The following is an 18,813-nucleotide window of genomic DNA, read 5'->3' as shown; positions in this document are numbered from 1 at the left end:
GGCTGATTCAAACGAAACACACTTGAAACGCGAAATAACCGTGGGACCGGGTTGACCGGGGAAACGACATCGACAGGAAAGTATGATCTTCACGTAGCGTTCAAGATCGACGTCTCTGTTTCCTCGTTGGATGATTGGTAATGCAAAGATTATCGATGATAGAACCGTTGTATTCTTACCCAAGGATCTCAAGAATGTTCTCAAGAGAGTATATTCAAGAATATTTTAAGATATTCACTCTACAGCGCAAAACAGGAAATGTCTTCGGATGACTCAGCATTTCAAATTAAACTAATCGATGGCTATAAGAATTGCCAATTATTCAGTTCTCTAACTTGTTATTCAACAATAATCGAGGAGGTAATAATTTCTATATTTATATCAGCAAGATAAAGAAGATATCTGACCGACAGCAACTTTAAATCGTCGATTAGTAAAGACCTTTGGATAATGGTTAACTTATAATTTTAAGACAATGTTTTGTGCCTTAAATCTTTACCTAAATTATCACTTATTTATTTTTTTATTATATAACAATTTATCATCAATCACAAACAGGACGGTTTTTTTTTTAATTTAAGACAAACGTCCATATTTTGAATTCACTTTTATCGATAAAAGTGTCTTAACTGTGGCTTCTCAGCTAATCAAGTAGTTTCTAAGCTACTTTAATATATATGCAGATATATGCAGAGGCACTTTTATCAATAAAAGAGATTTCAGAACACGGGTCTATGATTTAAGATATAAAACATTATCTTACAAGACAAATAAGTCATTCTATTAAGGCTCTAATCTGAGTTTGGTGAAAGTCACCCTATAAGTATGCTCGACATATGGTCACAATAAAAAATTAGATAAGCACGCGTTCACCACGATACAGTGGTATCACATGGTATTGCTGTCATTAAATTGCTGATTTTACGCGGCCCCTGATTGGCCGCCGTCATGTCGGCTGATGCAACCACGGTCATCGATTAGAAAAATATATGTAGATGTAGCTTCCTCTGTCGATACATTCAAGTCCAGGAATGCTGATATAATGGCAAAAAGAGGGAGAATGAGCGTACGTAACCGCAAAAATTACATAAAGCAGCATCGTATGGCCGAAATCAGCCGAGGCGTATATATATTTACCTTATCTGATGTCAGTCTCTTCCGCTAAAGGCTCCATCTATATCATTTTTTGTACGTGCTAATGCGTGGAACAGGACACGTAACGTATTGTATGTTCTCGGGCTGAGCGAAAAGGTGCGACCACTTGTTGCTCCGGTAGACCATCCTAATATATCTTCCGAACATCTTACATATATTTTAGCTACTTTTTGTCTTCTATTGGGTCCATTGGCCGTCTGCAAATATGAGCAGTGCTCCGTGAGTATTTTCTGTAGTGCGACGAGACATGTCGCTATCCTTTTCAGCTGCATTTAAAAATGAGTCAGTCGTTCATATTCAAGTTTGAGAACGAAAGTGACAAGGTGCAGAAAGTGTAACTGAACTGAATAGAAACGAACAATAGTTTTACATATGTAAAAAATACGTCAAAATCAAATTTTCGGAAATAGCGAATTCGAGCACCCACACTATACCAGTTTGGTGTACATTAAAGCTGTTACACATGAAGTAATTATTTTAATAAAAAATCATATAAGCATTTCGAATGATAAAATATAACGACAATTCATTGTCATGTTATTTAGTAAAATTTACATAAATTATTTCATCGTCAAAGTGTTCATATTACTCTATTGTATTTGGATTCTTTTATGTGCAACGACCTTTAATATGCACTAATCTAGTGTAGTGTAAGTAATCGAATTCGTTATAAGATGCTGAATTCTGTCATATATGCTTATAATAATGTCAAATATATCGTATACTTATTGTTGGATCTAGTTAATGCACAATGTGAAGGTTATCCTAGAGGTATTTTATTTATAGCATTTCTTTTATTTTATTGCTATTTGGAAATATGAAATCAATTTACTTTGCATGTTTGTATACTGAGATCAATTAATGAATGAAGAAGATGCATTTCTTTTCTTATTTTTTTTATTAATGTATATTTTTCTTGCTTTTTAGGGTAGCAGATATTGCCCTCATTGGCTTGGCAGTTATGGGGCAAAATTTGATTTTAAACATGAATGACCACGGATTTGTCGTATGTGCGTACAACCGTACGAAAGACAAAATCAAGTCCTTTCTTGAGAATGAAGCCAAGGGTACAAAAGTTGTTGGTGCAAATAGCCTGGAAGACATGGTCAGTAAATTGAAGAGTCCAAGAAGAGTAATGTTATTAATTAAAGGTAATCTCTTTATTATTGCAATAAAAAGTACATGCAACTATACAGTATGTTAAATGTATTAAATGTCATGATAACAATGCCATCTTTTTTTTATAGCTGGTGACGCTGTGGATGAATTTATCAAACTATTAGTGCCTCTTCTCTCTCCCGGAGACATTATCATTGACGGTGGTAACTCAGCTTATCAAGATAGCGAGAGACGCGCCAGAGACCTCGAGAAGAAAGAGATTCTCTTTGTGGGCAGTGGAGTTAGCGGTGGAGAGGATGGCGCCAGATATGGGCCGTCCTTAATGCCTGGTGGTAATCTTAAAGCTTGGCCGCACATTAAACCTATCTTCCAAGTATGTCAATGCTAGTCTAGGGTTATTCAAAGTATTAAAAATTCACAAGATGCAGTATGCTACATTATTGTGATACTTTTCAGTCGATATGCGCGAAATCCAACGGAGAGCCCTGCTGCGATTGGGTCGGAGAGTACGGTGCTGGACACTTCGTCAAGATGGTGCACAACGGGATCGAATACGGCGACATGCAGATCATCTGCGAGGTGTATCATCTGATGAGAAACGGCCTAAAGCTCTCGCAGGATGAGATGAGTGCTGTTTTCGATGATTGGAATAAAGGCGAGCTGGACTCCTTTCTGATCGAGATCACGAGGGACATACTGAAGTACAAGGACGAGAAAGGTTACCTGCTGGAACGGATCAGGGACACGGCGGGTCAGAAGGGCACGGGCAAATGGACGGCCATCGCCGCGTTGGATTACGGAATGCCGGTCACTCTGATCGGTGAATCGGTGTTCTCCAGGTACCTGTCAACGCTGAAGAGCGAACGCGAGTTGGCGAGCACGATATTAACCGGCCCGGACGAGACGTTCAAAGGCGACAAGAAGCAGTTCCTCAGTCACTTGAGAAAGGCTCTGTATGCCGCGAAAATCATCTCGTACGCACAGGGCTTCATGCTGCTTAGAGAGACCGCCAAGCTCTACAAGTGGAATTTGAATTACGGTTCGATAGCCCTGATGTGGCGGGGCGGATGTATCATAAGAAGGTAACGCAGTCGATGCGCAAGTTTTGTGTGACTTTCAATCTCGGTCAGTCGCGTCGATAACGCGCATTCTTGCTCAATGCGACCTACATATTTTAAAGCAAATGGCAAAGAAACGAGTGTCAAAGCTGGAGATTGTCTCAAGGATGTTTCATATCTAACGTCACGAAGCCTCGCAGATAGCACTCTTCTTTTTTCCTTCTTTAAAGCTGAGCATTCACCGAGCAAGCGAATAAGGAACGAATGACGAATGCAAACTTCCGTTGTTACAATTTGGGAAATGTGTAAGCCGAATTCGTAATAACGAATCCGAACATTTCGGGCCAATTTGCTCATAAGGTGGTTTATCAAAAAAATATCGCACACGTTTAGACGCGAATATATACATTCATATTACACATTCACTGTTCGTTCGTTGTTCACTCACTCAGTGTATACCCAGTAAACACCAACTAATAGTAATAAACATCAATGTTATAATTTACCATTCAACAATGTAACTGTTACATGATACATTATAATGCATTTATATTGCCGAATGAGAAATTATAACATTGATGTTACGTTACTGTTAGTTGGTGTTCACTGGATATTCACTTTAAAACACCGAGCTTTCGCTCTCGTCGCGAAATAACGCTCTATATTTAAGTATCAGCGGCGTTGTAAGGAAGATATAGAAGTTAAACGTTGGTGTCTCTAAGATTCAAACACACAGGATGAATCAAATCCTATGATGACATTACAGAAATATTTCGGTTCACAGTGCGTTCCTGGGTAATATAAAAGCGGCATTCGACAAAAATCCAAAATTATCCAACCTATTATTGGACGACTTCTTCGCCAAGGCTATGAAAGAGTGCCACCAGAGCGCGAGAGTGGTCGTCTCTACGGCCGTGACACTTGGCATACCGACCCCCGCTCTATCGACTGCTCTGGCTTTCTATGATGGCTATAGGACCGCTCGATTACCGGCAAATTTACTGCAGGCTCAACGAGATTACTTCGGCGCTCATACTTATGAGCTGCTCGGCCAAGAGGGCAAGTTCGTTCACACGAATTGGACCGGGCACGGCGGTAAAGTGTCGGCTTCCACGTACGAAGCATGAACTCGACCCATCACGATCTTCGGCGCTAGCGTTTCCGCCACAAATGTACAACGGTGCGGGGAAATTATGTGAATAAGTTCGATAGTTACGTAACTGTAATACAACTCGATATGCGTCTCTTTTCTATGCTGAAAAGTACAAAATATTACAAACCTATACGAAAAAAGAAAATTAATCTTAAATCAATGATAGATATTCTCATGAATGAGCAAGAATCTTATAATCTTAGAAGATTTTTGGCCTTAATTTGATTAAATTTGTATTGAAAATATTACTTGCACTCTCAATTCAAGACTAAAAATCTTCTAAGAATATTATTATATATATTATTAATATTATTATTAATATTCTTGCTTATATATGAGAATACCTATCATTGATTTATATATATAAGACTATTTCTTTTGCATATCTCTACATCACCGCGTCTTATTTCACGCTCTCTTCTTTTGTTTCCCTTGTGACGAATATGTCTTCATAAATTATTCTCAAGATATTTTAACGGCGAATATAGTGATATATATTTAACAAGATCTTGAGAAAGAGAAGTATTTTTTATGAATATTAAATACGATGTAATATATAGACAAAGTTTATCAAGATAGTGATGCATTGGTGAACTATACACGATAAAATGAGACAAAGTTGATTAATATAGTGAAATAGACACAACAAAGTTTGAACCGTAAGACATTTTTCTTGAGAGGATTCCTCCTGCAAAATCAAATTACCGCACCGCGAGAGACGTCCGTGTCAGCTGCACACTTCCGCACACGCGGTCCGCTCTACGTTCCATGCAGGTTGCGTGTATATTTTGGGAAACCGATTCGGAATTCTCGCGAGTCGTTTGGAGGTGGGGGAATTACATAACAATGTACACGAGACGGTTGCGTGGCGGCTGCGAAATCCAACGTAGGCGTGCGATCGAAACGATTCGCCGTCGAAGGATATTCGCGTATGAATTCCGGCTTCTCCCACATGGACACGCGAATGAAACAACCGTGACTACAGGCATACATAATTTCGTCGCTGACGACGTCGAATTTACGGACAACAGGGGACAAAAGGGGAGTAGGAAGTCGTGGAAGAAAGTAGAAATATGAGCGGTTGAATTAGTGAAACGCCCGCCGTCACCGTCACCGATTACGGCGGCGAAACCGTCATTACCGCATTTTTCTTTCTCTGTATGCGAACGCGAGGATATTGGAGCATGATACTTTCAATTGCGCACTCAAGTTCTGCACTTACGAAACGGACTCGGAAGTAATTGCGCGCAAACCGACGACCCGATTTTTCTCATGCTTCTTGCCGTGACATCGTGATTTCGACATTCACTCGCGTGCTTTCCAAACACATTATTATTATTATTATTATTATTATTATTATTATTATTATTACTTTTTTTGTGTCGCTCTCCTGCACAAGAATGCATTCAAATTCATGAAAATTCGACGCGTTCGATACAGCCTCGATGAATATTAACACGTTTTAAATCTATTCAAGATACTTTCGCAACACATTTTTAAATAACTCCAGGCGGCCTTGAATTTCAAATATCATGTTCCTCGAAAAAAAAATATTGATATTGCATGTATGCCGACGTAAAAAAGAATATAAAAAACTAAATGCAAAAACTCATGTATGTGTAATTTTTTTCTTTTAAGTTTCAGTTGTTTATCATTTACTTATGAATACTAATCACAAAGAAAAAAAAGATGTTAAAGTTCATCTTACGATTAGGGCGGTACGTTCTTCCTGGTCGCGTTTTTTTCGAGCTTCCTTGCAAATTTTCCCTCCCTTTCTCTCTCTCTCTCTCTCTGTTCTATTCTAAGTCTCGAGATATATATTTATTTCATTTTGAACGGTGTAAATTTTAAGAGATTATAGAAAACAGAGATCGCACGTGGAAATTGTGGAGGGAGAGAGTGACATTAAGTAGGCACCTCTTTTTTACGATCCTGAGGCTCGTCGGCCGACCGGTGACCGTAGACGACGCGCTTTACGGCAGTGTGTTCATTTGCAAAATGGCTGATCACAGGGAACGGGATTCATACTATTCGCAAACAGACCTGCGCTCGAAAAATGACGATCCGCCGAACTCGCGACTCTTTGTCATTTGCCACAAAAGTCTGGAGGAGGATGACCTCAGGAAGGCCTTCGAGAAGTTCGGCAAGATCGAAGACATCTGGGTGGTTAAGGACCGTAACACGGGCGAGAATAAAGGTGAATACGCCTTCGCATGGGTAACTTCAATCGATAAGTTCGCACGTTAACTCTCCGTCACGCATTATTATTTTCATCCAAAAATTCATCTCTCACATGTTCATCGTGCCGCGTGTATGTCAATCGACGGCTGACTTCTAATTGATTATTTACGCGTTCAGGTGTTACGTACATCAAGTTCTCCAAAACGTCAGAGGCGGCGTTTGCCCTCGAAGAGATGAATGGAAAGATGCTGGGCTCCGTCGGTAGACCGATCAAAGTGATGATTGCCTCGAAGTAAGCCCACTGTCATCTCTTATCTAAACTTAATTTGTCTAACTGACAATCCCTCGACAGACTTTGTCTGAATCAGCGTTCTCTCAAACGACACGATTGTTGCTCCACAGTCGGGACCAAGGTTCGGTGCGAGAGACGAACGAGGAGGAGAGGTGGGTTCGTTTGTTCTGTGTATTGCCAAAGACGATGTCCGACAGTGAGCTGCAACAGGAGTTCTCCAAATTCGGCGCCATCGAGTACGCCACTGTGGTGAAGGACCGTAGCACAAACGAGTCTAAGGGCTTCGGCTATGTGAAGTTCAAGAAGGTGTCCAGCGCCGCCAGGGCGTTCGAGGAGTGCGATCGAAAGTACAAGGCGGTCTTCGCCGAGCCGAAGAAGCCAAAACCCGATCACAATGACGTCAAGTATAATAACGGACTGTCTACCTCTTACGATGGCTCTACCAGTACGTACGCGTCCTCAAACTTCGGCAAGAGCAGCATCAGTCTGGAGATCGCCACGAACTACCCCAACTCGGAAGGCTACACTCGTCTGCAGGTGATCGCCCACCCAGCCTTGAATCAGGATCAGCTGTGGAAATTGTTCGATATTGTGCCTGGTATGGACTACTGTCACCTGAAGACCGACGTGAGATACCGGATGCCGCGGGGTCAGGCCGTAGTGGTGTACAATAATCCCAGTGCGGCGGCTTATGCGCGCGAAAAGTTTCACGGATTCGAATACCCGCCCGGTCATCGGATGATCGTCAAACCAGATATGACGGGCGCACCGTCGAAAAGCACGTCGAAACCAGGCGGCTCTACCACCGGCAGTACCGCCAGCGCGAGAACGGACCTGGCGCATCTGGCGGAGACGATTGCTCAAGCTACGTCGCTGATTCAGGCTGCGGGATTAACGGCACCGAGTAAATAAACAAATCTTCTGCATGCTCAATGTATCGAGGGAAGAATATGTACGCGTGTTGATCCTCGTTGCGCTTCCTGCTTCAGGTTTAGAGCACACGATGTGCGTGAAACTACCTCCAGTGCAGCCGATGGCGAGTATAGACGCCGAGGTAGCCAAGAGATGCTTCATCGTTTGCGGTCCACCTGTGCCACCCATTTACGCCATGAAGGACGCGTTCTGTAGGTTTGGAAATCTCATCGATGTATATATGTTACCCGGCAAAAATTGTGGCTACGCCAAATACGCTACCGTCGACAGCGCGAACGAGGCTATTGAGGTATGGTCCGCTTTACTTTGATACTATGCTCGTTCAGTTGGATATACACTAAACGAATGAACAGCAATCTTTGGGTGTTACAATTTGGAAGATACGTATGTCATAATGAATCCAAACGGAATGTTTCAGGTCGATTTGCTCATAATGTGTTTATAAGGCGCTTCATCGAAGAAAATTCGCGCGCACTTAGACGTGAATATACAGGATATTCTAGATCAACATGGACAAACTTCGTGAGGCCTACAAATATATGATAGCTGTTAACCTAGCGACAGGTTTCAGGTTCAATATATTGATGACTTGCAGATTAAACCACTCTAAACAAAAAGTCCTTTACCATTATGCAGATAACACGCAAATTCTTGAGTTATTAATTAAAGAAGTCTCCATATGGCTATTTTCAATCATTAATAATTCAAAATTTTGTGTGTCGTTTGCAAAATAGTAGAGGACTTTTCTTTTGTTCATCTTAATCTGTTTTCTTGCGAAGTTTGTCTATATTAATCTAGAACACCCTGTATACATTCATATTGCATATTCACTATTCGTTCGTTGCTCATTCGCCCAGTGAATGTTCACCTTTACGATGCATCTATTGTACGAGCGTATCGCAGATGCTTTATAAGAGGGGAAATGTACCGTAGATGTTGCACGGCCAAGAGATCTGCGGTTCGCGTTTGAAAGTACTGGAGGCGGAGGAGCGAAATGTTGGTGAAGATCGCCGAAAGAGATTAAGAATGGACGAGGACGAGAATTGAGTCAGAGATCGTTCTTACACGAGTAACTCGTAAGTAAACGACGTTAAGCGCGATGGTGCGAAGAGCGAGAGAAAGTGAGAAAGTATATGAAAGAGAGAGAGAGAGAGAGAGAGAGAGAGAGAGAGAGAGAAAGAAAGAAAGAGGCGTTATTTTCTTTGTAATAGTTGCAATACACCTTGACGTTTTTACTGACGTTATCACTCTCTACCTCCTCGGGGCAGGGGGTGGGGGGTCTGGGGGTTTAAGAAACGGCAGGAGAAAATGTAATTTTTCTATTTGTCTTCACAGACTGACTGGTATACACAAGCCGGACGCACGCAACAAAAAGAGACGAATTTAAAGACTCACTTGACCACGTGAAGGGCCTGGCATCCAGGGAAACTACTCCAACTACCTACCTATTTAACTGTTCGCTTACGTTCGCAACTTCAACGTTACTGAAACTTTAACTGCTACTCTACTACTACTACTTACTACTACACTACTACTGCTACTACAACAACTACTACTGCTACTATTACTACTACTCTACTACTACTACCACTACTACTCTACTATTCTATTACTACTACTACTACTACTCTATTACCACTACTTTTGTCCTCTTACATGTTCGTTCACACACGACACATCACGCGCGTGACGTCCCGTTTCGGTTACTTTATAAGAGGCCTGTGCGAAGGGTTAATATTCGAGCGTTCGTTCGTTATTGTGTACCTCTAGGAAGTGTGTGTAAATCTCATTTCTTGGTTAAAACCGTGCTTGTTTTCTAGTTTCATTCTTTGTTAGATATGTTGATTATTGTCAGCTGGTTACTGTTGATATCATCATATAGTTAATTATCCGAGTAGTTGAAATAGAGACGTTTCAACTCAATTCCATAAGAACGATATACTTAGCAAAAAATATACGATCGGTTAATCGTTCGATTAATTGTAAAAATACAATAATTCGTTGTATTTTCTTTACGTTCAATTTAACTTTATATTGTATATAAAGTGAAGAGAAACGAGACACGTACATTAAGTGATTATTGTAATGTAATGAGCGTTCTTATCGTGCAAGAAATGTGTTGTTAATACCACCTGTTCGCACAGGCTTATTTTAGGAATTAACCTGTGCCCTAGGTTTAGCGAAGAGATCTTTTATTTATATAATTAAATTTTCGAACACCATGTACTTGTCTTTTAGTTGTATTGCGTATAAAAAGGAAGCAAAGTTACTTGTATTTTACACAACATTGACCATTTTCACAACGATCAGTGTTAAAATGATTATGGATGAAGGAACAGTAGTAACTCTCCAAAACAAGGTATATCCTTGAAATATCAGTACAAATATCCACTTCATACGGAATCGTTGCAACACATGCCAGAATATTTCGTACTTTTTCGATAAAAAAAGAATTACATACACGTGTTATTTCGCATGATCACATTCGAAAAATTTGGATTTATCGATACGTTTCACGATATGTTTCACGAACATTGTAATATATTCGTGCTTTTGAATTATATGTACCTTTTACGCAAAATGTCATCATTCGAATTTTGAGGTAATAAAGATTTAGCGAGCATTGCTCGTTTCATACAAGATATTTTTTGTCAATAGCGATCGAGGACTCGTCGACAAATTTGTATCGATCATCTCGCCGACATCGATCGAGTTTTAATACGGTTACTAAATTTTATAAAAAATTCCATCATTCGACGAAGTGCAATATTAACTGTACCGTCGATGGTCTCTAACAAAGCACGCGGGTACATCTTGTTTTGGAAACGATTGATATACGAATATATGGAAGTACCGCCGACGTGTATAACATTCTTTATGCCTAGCAGCGTAGGCTTACTGTTTACAGTATTGAGAGAGAGAGAGAGAGAGAGAGAGAAAGGGAGAAGACCATTTTTTTCCTGGTAAACCGATACTTAATTATCCACCATCACAAAACCTCGTCACACACTAGTGATCGACGCACAACATAAACGTTTTATGATGGACACTTTTGTACCACCGTTGCGTTAGACTCTCACTCTATGACTGTACCGAATAATGTTCCAGGAGACTGTAACTGACTTGTTTTTCGTTTTTCTTTTTGAAAATATCAAATACACATGGAATACGCAAAAACCCCACACCGACTATTTCACTTGATTTTTTTTTTTTTATTCTCACTGCTTATGGAACGGAAGTGTACGATTATTGTCACGTGGTTGAACCGATTGTCTGTCTTGGTCTGACATATGTTCTTCTCGCTTTCAGGATACCGCGAGGATTCCATGAAGCGCCGTACCTGATGACTGTGATACCATTTCTAGCGACGTAAGATTATTATAATGTTTTTACGATTATATATATATATATATATATATGTATATGTATATATGTGTGTATATATGTGTATATATACACGAAGTATATATTAAATTAATTTGTTTTTATACAGCTCTCCCGATTGTATGTCATTTGTGCGTGCGTTTGTGAACGAGATTCTGTGCCTTGTACATCGCATCCATTTTATAATTAAACGAGCAGTGACGTATTGCCTTTCTATTCTTAAGAATCTTGTGTTAATTATTTAAATTGGCGATAATATATTCTGATAAAAAATTCCTAAATCCATAATTTGACGATATTCACAAGCGACTTTATCATATAGAAATAGAACGGGCTTTTAAGACCCAAATTGCGGTTGTTAACGATGTTATTAAATTTTTAGCTGCGTTCGGTTTTGCAAATCGGAGACATCGGTTTTCTCTTGAGACTATCTTAACTCAATGAGCAAATGTCCAAAATCGATGCATAAAACAACTTTATTTTTATATCTTTGAAAGTTCTTTAAAAAACGTCTTTAAGACGTTTGAATAATTACAATTTTTTTGTATTATTTTAAGAAGTTCAATATATACATATATATAGCTTAGAATCTGTTCGTGGAAAGTACGATTCCCCGTGAACGATTACGTTTAGGAGAATTATTCGATGCGTGCGTCATTACACGCTGAACAACATATCTCCTCGTAATAATTTAATAACGTCATTAAAACAACTGCAGCTCTTAAAGGCTCGTTCTATGTCGATGTGATAATTATCAACAGAGCCTATATAAATATAATCCTTTAAGTAGTTTAACCCGTCACTGCGAAAAAATATCGTCCTTCCAAGAGCGTAACTGTAAACGTACATTCGAACATAGACAGTTTAGCCTGTATACTCGATAAAAGTGCTTCTAAAAGTGGTTTAGAAACCCCCTAATTGGCTGAGAAGCCACATTTAAGATACTTTTATCGATAAAAGATAGTTCAGAATACGAGCCTTTGACATGATAAGTCCAAAGTCGGACATAGAGTTGAGGAATAGTAGTAGAGGCACGGCCATATATCCATTTTTTTATTTAACGCAAAAGAAAGAAAGAGAGAGAGAGAGAGCGATATTGATTTTTAATTATTCCTTACTTTCCGAAACTGAGGAAGTAGACATCAGCGTTTTCCTTTCAAGACAGGTCTCTTATCATTGTTGAAACAATTATTATATCATAAAACGAAACAGGGCATTAAATTAACATAAGTTAAATAAGAAGTAATTACAAGAAATTAAATGTGGAAGCAATGCGACAACGTGACGATGACAATTTGTTTATCATACTTATCGATTTTGAGACTTAAAAAAATCTCCCTACTATTTACGTGCGAAAGGGTTAAAAGGATTAAACGAGATCAGCAGGGTTAACCGGTGGGACGTTAACGCGCGGTTCCACTTCGATCGCGATCTCGCGGAGTGCATTGGGATACTCTTTGCCCCGATATAGATTACAGCCACCGAAGGCACAGGTGGCGGGGATGAGCGCGGTTTCGCGCTCACATGTCTCGGAACGTGCAGCTCATACCGCGGCGCACTTCAGACCGATCATTGCGGCGTCGACTCGAGCCGCTCAGTCCGCGTGGAAACCGTCAGCGTCGAGCAATACGTTTCATTGTCGTCATTGCCGCGCAAGTAAACAATCTCAACGTTCAAACGTCACGAACGTAAAGGAATTTCGTTTACCCCTTTCGACAATTTCGGTCAGAGCGAACGGAATAAGATGAACTGCGCGCCGGTAACTTAACGCGAGTGCGTGTGCGTGCGTACGTGAAAGAAATTGAGAGGATAGGATAGAGAAGGAAAGAGAGAGAGAGAGAGAGAGGACGAGCGAGAGAGAGTTTTTTGTGGAGCGTTTCCGATGGAATTGTCGATTCGAGAAGGAAATATGCGCAGAGAATGCACGATGGAGGAGGTGTCCATGGAAAACGCCAAGGTGTCGGACTCGGGATATTCCAACACTTGCAGCAACAGCCAATCGCGACGCAGGTGAGTACGATCTTTTCGCGTTTGAGTTATACGCTGAAAACAAAATGCTATATTTAAGTAAACAATTACTCCGACAATTCTGAACAAATTTTTATTTCGATCAAGTAAATATTACTTAGCACTTTTTGGTTACACCCAAGTAATATATATTTACTTGATTCAAGTGAAATTTACTTAAGTCAAGTGAGAAATTTGTTTCGAACTATTGGAGTAATTATTTACTTGAATGTAGCACTTTTTCTCAGTGTATGATCTGTTCTTTTTCGCTAAACTGGCTGCATTAATTGCGGAAATTTACATACACATTGAAGCGTATGAAGCGTACGTACGAGATCCTCATGTTTCAGTGTGCGTAAATTTCTTGAACTAGTGCAAGTGGTTCAACTAAAAAACAGTGATTTTAAAGTAATCACGATTCAATTTGTTATATTATTTACTGTAAGATTACTTGTAATATTGTCTCAGTCAAGAATTGAACCTTGATCTCTCCGCCTCTATAATTCACCACATACGTTTATCCGGAGAATTATCCAGTGTGTGCGTTATTATACATTGAACAATATATCCTCCCACAATAATGTAATAATTAAAACAACTGCGATGTAGCCACGCTGAGTTAACACATTGAGTGCCGCGTCAATTCCACGTGACTTTCCATTCGTGCTACGTGGGCTATCGATGATCCATGTTACCGCATATTTATTATATATCTTTGAAAAATATATCTTATATTTGTAAGATTATAGAAAAATCATTATTATGAAGAGAAAGAAGTAACGTAAAATATGCGCTATAAAAAACACAGTTTGCTTTTTTTTCTTTTTATTGGTTCATGATGCTTCTCGTTATCCCGTAACTATATGAAATAAATTATGATTCTCAAAGCCTTCGCACTGTGTTAAGTACAACTAATTATTTATTAAATTCAATAACTGGAATAGAATTAATTGTATCTTACATAAACATTACAACATCTAATGAATAAAAATCGTCTCATTTGTACTGCGTAACTCATCGATTACCTACAGGTTATGATAATTGCATCATACATAATAATTATGTATAATTCAATGATTATTATGAAGTACTTCATGATAATGTTTCTTCTTATAGCGAAATTTTCAAATGAACGGAAAGTCCAATATAAGTCACCGATAGTCCACGCAACATTTAACGTGTTAAAGGTCTGTTCTATATATAGTTAAATCACCAACAGAATTTATATAAATATAATTCTTCCAAAAAATGTGTCCGCGAATATACGAACAAAAACAACGTAATTAATCAGTTCACCCTCTTTCACGATCAAAACGCGAGAAGTTCGAAGGTCATATTTTTTACGTGACTGTTTGCTCGCATGTAAATGTCGGAAATGACGATACATGTCGATACGTTGTATCGACATTCTCGACGATTTTTTTCTCCGATTTTTTTCTCCGACAGCAAATTAAAAAAATTATTTTTTCCTCGTTTGTCCATCCAGCTCATAGTAGGTTGAGTTTTTCGCGTGACGTCGCTTAGTAAATGCATTTGCAACGAGCATTTTAACTCTCTCGCGCTTTCTTGCCTCAGCATACATTCAGCTTTCGAAAGTCTAGCGGAATGAAATATCGCAATGTCATTACGAAAGATATTTTCACAGGGGGAATTTTCGCAGGTACGCTAAGACAAGTAGTTGGGCCACCTGCTCTCCCCGCGAGATGTGAGTGAAAGGGTTAAGCTGAAATATTAATTAATAACGTTACCATGTGCGCTATTCGTACATGTCCGATCGCGGGATCACGTGGAGCGATTAGTTAATCTTACGACCATTAAAACCGACCTGTTCCTCGGTGAGCTAGCCGCTTGACGCTTATATAATCGGAATTACCGATTTAAAACATTGTTTGGCTCCTGCGTGGCCTATATATACGTTACCAATGTCCTGACCATTGTCATCCCTCGTGCATATTATACAGATCGATAGGCACGTTGGTAGGTCCGAGACTTTGCGTATAGAAAGCTAGAGAATACTATCTCAGCCAGGAATCGAAACTGGACCTTCCCACTTTTTGGACGGGATGCCTTCTTATTCAGCTCTCGAGGTTTCGATCCCTCGCAACTTTCAATGTTTATAAACTCGTACGGATGTATGTACGAGAACGAAATAAACATATTCATCCACCCGTGCTATTTTTTTTACAGTTCATTTACGCAATATGAAAATGACATAACTCGGGATGAGCGTTCCGCGCGAAGATTGCGCGCTGAAATTGAGGAGAATTACGAGGATATTCGGTAATTAAAAATTTCTTTTCTTTTTATACTTCATTCAAATGCAGTCAACAGTCGAGACGATTTAAAATTGCAGCGGGAGAAATGCCTAATTATCGTAAATATTATGCGTAGTTCGCGGTAGCCCTCGGGATACTTGGCATTGACATGCTTTCCACCGCGCGTGACGGCGATAGGCCAGAGCGAATAGTGCAGCGCATGAGAGAGAGAGAGAGACAGAAAATCGTACAGCGCGGTTAAGGCTAACCGGTTTCCCGGCGCGATGTGTGCGCCGGTTGCATTTCCACGTCCTTAGCTAATGCGGCTACGGCAGCGTTGTGAAACTCTCCCCGCGAAAACAGGTCGAACGAAAAGGAGGTGTTGATCGATTCGCAATCGCTCCCTTCGCCACGTGACAGCGCAACGCGACTGCAGCGGTTAATGCGAGTTCACATGCGAAGCCGCTTTGGCCACGTTCAAAATCCGATACGTTTTAAATTCGTTTTAAATACAAAATATTAAATTAAATATTTTATATAAGTAAAAATAATAAAAAACATTTATTCTCGCGTTTATACAGTTTACGGGAAAACCATTCCTAAATGGCACGGTTTCATTCAAAGTCTACTCGAATGGGACGGGGGATCCCGAATGGAAATTTTAAATTATATGTTTAGTAATAGTTATCGAACATTATCAAAATTTTGCATTAATTTCGAAAGTTTCATTTGATGACCTAAATGTGTAATTCAAGCGGCTAAATTTTGGTTTTTGGAATTACATATTTTCTTTATCTAGTCAAATTATATCTTAATAGTTATTTGGCTCGCACTACCCCGTATATTCAGTTCAAATTCTTTTTTCAGTGCGGTGTAACCGTATCTTGGCACTTGGACGAGCTATTATAGTCGCAAAAATATATTTCCGGTCGAGACATACAGACGAATATATTTCAATGGAGACGTCACGAATAGACGACGGCATGCGTGCGTAAGCGTCGTGGATAACGGACAATTCTCCGGGGGTAATTACTCGGACATCGTGGGCGTCGTAAATCGATTCCGTACCGAATTGTACGATGCGACATGTATACGTGTACATGCGGATCGCATCCGCACGTGCGCACACCGTAAACAAATCGCCCCGATTGCGGTCGGTATAATTATTATTATTTTATTAAGTAAACGTAAGTATAATTATTCTCTTTTTTACGATATAAAAAGTAAATAATATATTTAACTTGCATAGACGATAAATCTAAACGAGATATGAAGCATTTACGATTTTGCAAGCATATCAGTTAGTATGTTTCTACGATATGTTAAAGAAGTCAATATTGTTATAGAAATATCACTACCTAATGTGCACAATCGATTAATAAGTTTAAATATCCCATAAAGCGTTTTATGAAATAAAATGGAAAAAAGCAAGATACTTTCTGAAACAACTACTAGGGACATTACATCCTACAAACATAAACATTCAAGGGCTCTCTCTCTCCTTCTCTCTCTTGATGTTATGATTAATTATATTATATAATAGTAATAGATCGGAAATAATTTGTATATGCTCTAAAGATAAAATACACTCGCTCTATATTCTATACTCTGATATTCTAAATACATATCTCACGTGTCGTCGCGTGGCTTCCGACATCCGCGTTCTTTAATTATACGTCTTTACTGGGGCTTAATAAGAACCGCCGGAGGCTGGTATTTGTCTCGAATCGGATCGATGCGAAGGATCCTTGTACCAGCTGCGAGAAAAGAGAGAAACGCGAGAGAGAATTTTAACGGTTGCCATGAAACTAAAGGCCTTCTTACGTTAATAAAGATTATTGTTATTAATTATTAAATATTATTAGAATATCGTTTTGGAATAAAAATATAATGCGAGTCTCGGGGAAATAAATTACCCGTAGCTGAAAATTAAATAAGTGAACGAAAAGTCCGAATCCCTCATTCTCGAAAGTCCAATTGATTTTAAAAGCGCAGTAACGAATTTTGTCGCGACTGTTGAACGGCAGTTGTTACGAGCTAATCGGGAAACTGCAATACTTTTGAATTCGGATGACTCTCCAACGCGTGAACACTGTCTGATCGTTTTGACAATTCCTCGTTTCCAAGCATATCGAGGTAACAACGTAATCGAATGTGTTGCGCGTTATAATCAAGTCGGCAACGTGAAACCGCGCGTAACACGTGGTATTTAGAGAGACCAAACTACTCTACGTGGTAGACCGGCTCAGATTTTTGCATAATAACAACACCGCGATCGAGGGCGCGTATATTTCGTCGGCTGGGAAGGGGCTACCGTTCCCCATTTTCTCGCGTCCCGGATAAGTCCCGAGCGCAAATCGGTGAACGGAATCTTGATAGACACCGCCGTTGCCGCCGCCGCTGTCGTCGGTCCCGCGGTAGTCACGAGGCCGCGAACGTGAAGCGGTGCGCCTTCTTATGCAATAACTTTTTCCAGCCGTGCAGGGCTCCGGCGATAAATGCGGCCAACTGATTGACCGTCTGTTCGGTAGGTCGGTCGGTCGGTCTGTCGGTCGATCGGCGAATAATGAGGACAGTGAAAGGCCCGAGAGGCTGCGTGTTAGGGCCGTCACGTTTGCCGAACATGTGATCGCGGGCTTTTTTCCAGCTGGGACCGGTTGTTAGTCGCGATTTCGATTCGCGTGATTTTCCCGACGACATCATGGTTAGATAGGCCGAGGCCGTTGCGAGATCACCGTGTCGCGGATTTTGCAACTACGCGCGCATTGCACGGCGTCACGCCGAATCGAGCGCGGCGGAAAGGGCGGAAAGAAGCCTGCGGCGAGAATCGGCGAGATTGACCCCATTACGGCGAACGTTGCGAAACTCTTCTCGGATAATTTGCCATTTGGCGAGCGTTACCGTATCGTCGAATCGGTTACTTTGTAGAGCGATGCCGCGACGTCGCCAGATTTCTCGAGATTTCCGCAAATTTAACGAGATGATGAATTTTCGACCAAAGCCAATAACGAACTTGATAATCGTCGATAACTCAGAAGCGACCCTCAAAATGTTATGTTGCGTAAACACTGACACGATCACGCTATCCTTTTTATATTTTTCGTACATACAGATCTTACGTAAGTGTAAATGCGACATAAATGTGAACGCGATGAATATACAATTCTGTCTGATCGAATTTAACAGAAAATCTAATCTCAGGTCTAAAAATTTTTTTTACAAACTTTTCGTATCCTTTTGGATTTTTTAAATTTCATTGAGAAGATATGAAAGTGT

General features: G+C 40.0%; 3 protein-coding genes across 6 annotated transcripts in view; all 3 read left to right on the top strand.

The window, feature by feature from the left end:
* Positions 1–1,208: 1,208 nt before the first annotated feature.
* LOC106745806 (6-phosphogluconate dehydrogenase, decarboxylating) lies at positions 1,209–4,630 on the top strand. 2 transcript variants are annotated; one of them, XM_014621747.1, is made up of 5 exons: positions 1,209–1,374; positions 2,083–2,306; positions 2,403–2,647; positions 2,731–3,356; positions 4,117–4,630. In XM_014621747.1, the coding sequence occupies exons 1-5, from the start codon at positions 1,361–1,363 to the stop codon at positions 4,457–4,459; spliced, it is 1,452 nt and encodes a 483-aa protein (XP_014477233.1). In that variant the 5' UTR covers positions 1,209–1,360; the 3' UTR covers positions 4,460–4,630. The 2 variants fall into 2 exon arrangements, with proteins under 2 accessions (XP_014477233.1, XP_014477234.1); XM_014621748.1 differs by lacking the exon at positions 1,209–1,374 and adding an exon at positions 1,529–1,926.
* A 1,789-nt stretch (positions 4,631–6,419) lies between these two features.
* Positions 6,420–11,501, top strand: LOC106745825 (RNA-binding protein 45). 2 transcript variants are annotated; one of them, XM_014621780.1, is made up of 7 exons: positions 6,420–6,682; positions 6,844–6,958; positions 7,069–7,862; positions 7,948–8,180; positions 8,825–8,967; positions 11,201–11,260; positions 11,385–11,501. In XM_014621780.1, exons 1-5 carry the CDS (start codon positions 6,484–6,486, stop codon positions 8,936–8,938), a joined length of 1,455 nt encoding a protein of 484 aa, XP_014477266.1. In that variant the 5' UTR covers positions 6,420–6,483; the 3' UTR covers positions 8,939–8,967; positions 11,201–11,260; positions 11,385–11,501. The 2 variants fall into 2 exon arrangements, with proteins under 2 accessions (XP_014477266.1, XP_014477265.1); XM_014621779.1 differs by having other exon boundaries at positions 9,227–11,260.
* Positions 11,502–12,829: 1,328 nt separating this feature from the next.
* LOC106745738 (period circadian protein) overlaps positions 12,830–18,813 on the top strand; it is a 28,379-nt gene continuing 22,395 nt past the window's right edge. For both annotated transcript variants that reach the window (XM_014621615.1, XM_014621614.1), the window contains exon 1: positions 12,830–13,285. In XM_014621615.1, coding sequence (XP_014477101.1) covers positions 13,158–13,285 — 128 coding nt within the window. In that variant the 5' untranslated portion in view covers positions 12,830–13,157. The remainder of the gene's footprint in view (positions 13,286–18,813) is intronic.

This window comes from Dinoponera quadriceps, unplaced genomic scaffold (assembly GCF_001313825.1).
Source record: "Dinoponera quadriceps isolate SergipeBrazil2010 unplaced genomic scaffold, ASM131382v1 scaffold1658, whole genome shotgun sequence".
NCBI classification, from domain to species: Eukaryota; Metazoa; Arthropoda; class Insecta; order Hymenoptera; family Formicidae; genus Dinoponera; species Dinoponera quadriceps.
The sequence above is the reverse complement of the archived record's forward strand: the minus strand, read 5'-3'. Positions and strand labels throughout refer to the sequence as shown.